At 40.2% G+C, this 2753-nt stretch overlaps 1 protein-coding gene across 1 annotated transcript; it reads right to left on the bottom strand.

The window, feature by feature from the left end:
* Nucleotides 1-285: 285 nt before the first annotated feature.
* LOC115725373 (uncharacterized) lies at nucleotides 286-2264 on the bottom strand. The gene is made up of 2 exons (XM_030654873.2): nucleotides 1259-2264; nucleotides 286-1089 (listed from the first exon to the last, which is right to left on the bottom strand). Exons 1-2 carry the CDS (start codon nucleotides 1965-1967, stop codon nucleotides 677-679), a joined length of 1122 nt encoding a protein of 373 aa, XP_030510733.1. The 5' UTR covers nucleotides 1968-2264; the 3' UTR covers nucleotides 286-676.
* Nucleotides 2265-2753: the final 489 nt, after the last annotated feature.

Below are 2753 nucleotides of genomic sequence, written 5' to 3'. Positions count from 1 at the left end.
GCATTCTGGGTAAACTACATTATTACTAGTGTTATGTGAGGTTGGAGTGGGCAATAGACAAAGACATGAAAATCTTCAACATTATTAATGGCACTTATAAGCCGCCTATTTTCACATTTTCTTGGCCACATTGCATCTTATCGAATCTGCCTAACATGTACTGGTCTATCTTGCATTATAGGTCGCTATTTTCATATTTCTTTCTGAAAATTTCACAGCATTACTTTATTCAAATAAAAAAAAAAAAAACAAATAAACAAACTATAAGCTACAAAAGCACAATCATTTTCAACATTGTTAACCACACAATTCATATCTCTCAATAAATAAAAAATAAAAAAACTTAATTTCGAGTTCAGAGGGAAAATGAAAATCAATTAGCAATATGCTAAATATACAACCAAATGAACAAAAAAAAAATCAAAACTTTACCGTTTACATTTATGTCTTTTTCGCATTCTACAACTTTGGTTAATTACTATACTGACACCCTATGTTCTTCCAAATCATCAAACATATATATATTCTTTTTTTTTCCTTTTCCGGGGAATGGAAAAGAAAGTATGAACAACGAATCAAAACATGACACGTGGTCATCTCTCAAGATGAGGATCAACTTGGTCATCTCGATGATGATGGGCATTGAGAACACGCTCCTCGCCTCTTTTAACGGCGTCTAGTGGGCCCCACGACTGATCATCTCTTGGTACTGATTCAACGACTCCTGCCTCTGCAGTCTCATCTCCTCGTTAAACTTCTTAATGAACGCTTCCACTCGCCGATTCAAATCATCCTGACTCAGCGACGGTTCCTTCCTCAACTTCCCGGACCCACCGCTCGCCGGGCTCAGCTGCGTCATCGACGAGTTTCGGTCACTGAATGTTTCAGATTTCTTCATCTTTGGCGCTGGAGGAGGGGATGAAAACTCCGACGTCGTTTGACCGCTCCGTCGCGCGTGCGAATCCCACGTGTCGGATTTCTTCAGATGCCTCGTCAAAGGTATCGGACGGCCCTCCGTTATCGTCTTCCAAGTGTTCTCCAGTGTGTCCTGCCTCTTCGGCGGTTTCGATACTCTAAGCGACTTACCACCTATTCAAAAAAAAAAAAAAAAATTAAACACCTATATCACTTAATAGCACTTTTGCCACTGAGAAAAATTAATCATGTGTGAACTCGGACCACCGAAAGTTAGGATGGTCTAAAACTAAGCAGTCATATCCTTATAAAAAAAAAAAATCAAAAAAGCAGCTATAAATACCTTCGGGACTGCCTTTGACAGATTTCCGGTTACCAAACCGAGATGAAAGCGGTGGTTTCTCGTTCTCATTCGAAAAGCAAAGCTGAGAAGAATCTTTTCTCTGAAGGCCGTTCCACGACGTCGACGGTACAACCATCTCATCACCGCCGTTCATCACAACCCGATCAGAGTTGGTAGAACTCACCTCTTTCAAAACTGCTCTCGTCGGCTGCTGCGGCGGCTCGTATGCAGCAGGCTCCTCTACCGTGACCTGAGCTGCCGAGACTTTCGCTGAGGCCGCAGCCTCAGTCGGATCGTAACCGTATCCAGTCAAAACGACCCCAGTGTACGCCGCGTAATCCGTTCTTCCGGTTACGACGTCGTTGTTTCCGTCTATGATTTTCACTGTCTCAACCGTCACTGGCGGGACAATCATCATACCCGGCAACGGAGACGGTGGTGGAGGAGCTTCGGCCTTTTGCTGGAGCTTAGAGGAAGCTACGATGCTGAGAATGATGCAGTTTATGACAACATAAAGGTATGGAGGCTCCAGCCATGAGAGAATGAAGCTCCATAGAGAAGGGATCTCGGAAGAAAAGAAATTCGCTACCACCGGAATTGAGAGCTTCAGAGCCACAGCCATGGACAAAACTCCTATTGAAATCAGGACTACTTTGAGTGAAAGCGACCAATTGTTGCTTGAGCTCGAAGAAGAAGAATACATCGCCATGGTTTTTCTAAAATATTTTTATTTTTTTTTCCGGTGAAGGTTCCAAAATACAGAGCTGAAACTTTAGAGAGAGAGAGAGAGTGCTAGTAACGAGGAAAGAAACTGTATATAAAGGAAGAAGAGTACGCAACTTCAGTGATGGAATATAGGCCGTTGGATTACAGCTTAAGATGAAGGAAGAGAATTAAAAAGTTGGGGGGAAATTTTGGGTCTCCGTGTAGGTAAGAAATGACACGTGAGCAATTTTCTTCCACGTACCACTAGTGACAAGTGGAGTGTAACTTTTTTAACACATGAAGTTCAAGAAATGAGATTTTGATAATAATGACATTTAAAGAAAAAAATTGCTAAAATCCAAAAATGACCTATCTAAATTGAACAATGACAAACTTCTTAATTAGCCGAGACTTAGCTTCAAAGTTAGCCAACTTTTAATCCTATATGGTAATGTAATGATGATTTATATTTTACATATTTTTATTCAATATCAGATGTGCCATTATCGATGGTGAATCTATGATGGTTTCCCAACTAGTGAATAACTTAATAGTTACAGTGTTTAGTAATGGTTCAATTTCAAAGGCTGCACTAACTGGTTGTGCATAATGAAAGTGATTAATTGGATGGGTCTAATAATAGTTACTTTTTCACAAAGTCACAATTTTCGGGAGCCTCTCATACAAAGAAAAGTCTAGCTACATTATGTGCCTACAAACGCAAAAAGTCCATGGACATAAAGCTACAAATAACTTGGTTTACTTTCATAAAGAATTGCATTTATGATAA

The sequence above is a fragment of the Cannabis sativa genome, chromosome 6 (assembly GCF_029168945.1).
Source record: "Cannabis sativa cultivar Pink pepper isolate KNU-18-1 chromosome 6, ASM2916894v1, whole genome shotgun sequence".
In the NCBI taxonomy this organism is placed as follows: domain Eukaryota; kingdom Viridiplantae; phylum Streptophyta; class Magnoliopsida; order Rosales; family Cannabaceae; genus Cannabis; species Cannabis sativa.
The sequence above is the reverse complement of the archived record's forward strand: the minus strand, read 5'-3'. Positions and strand labels throughout refer to the sequence as shown.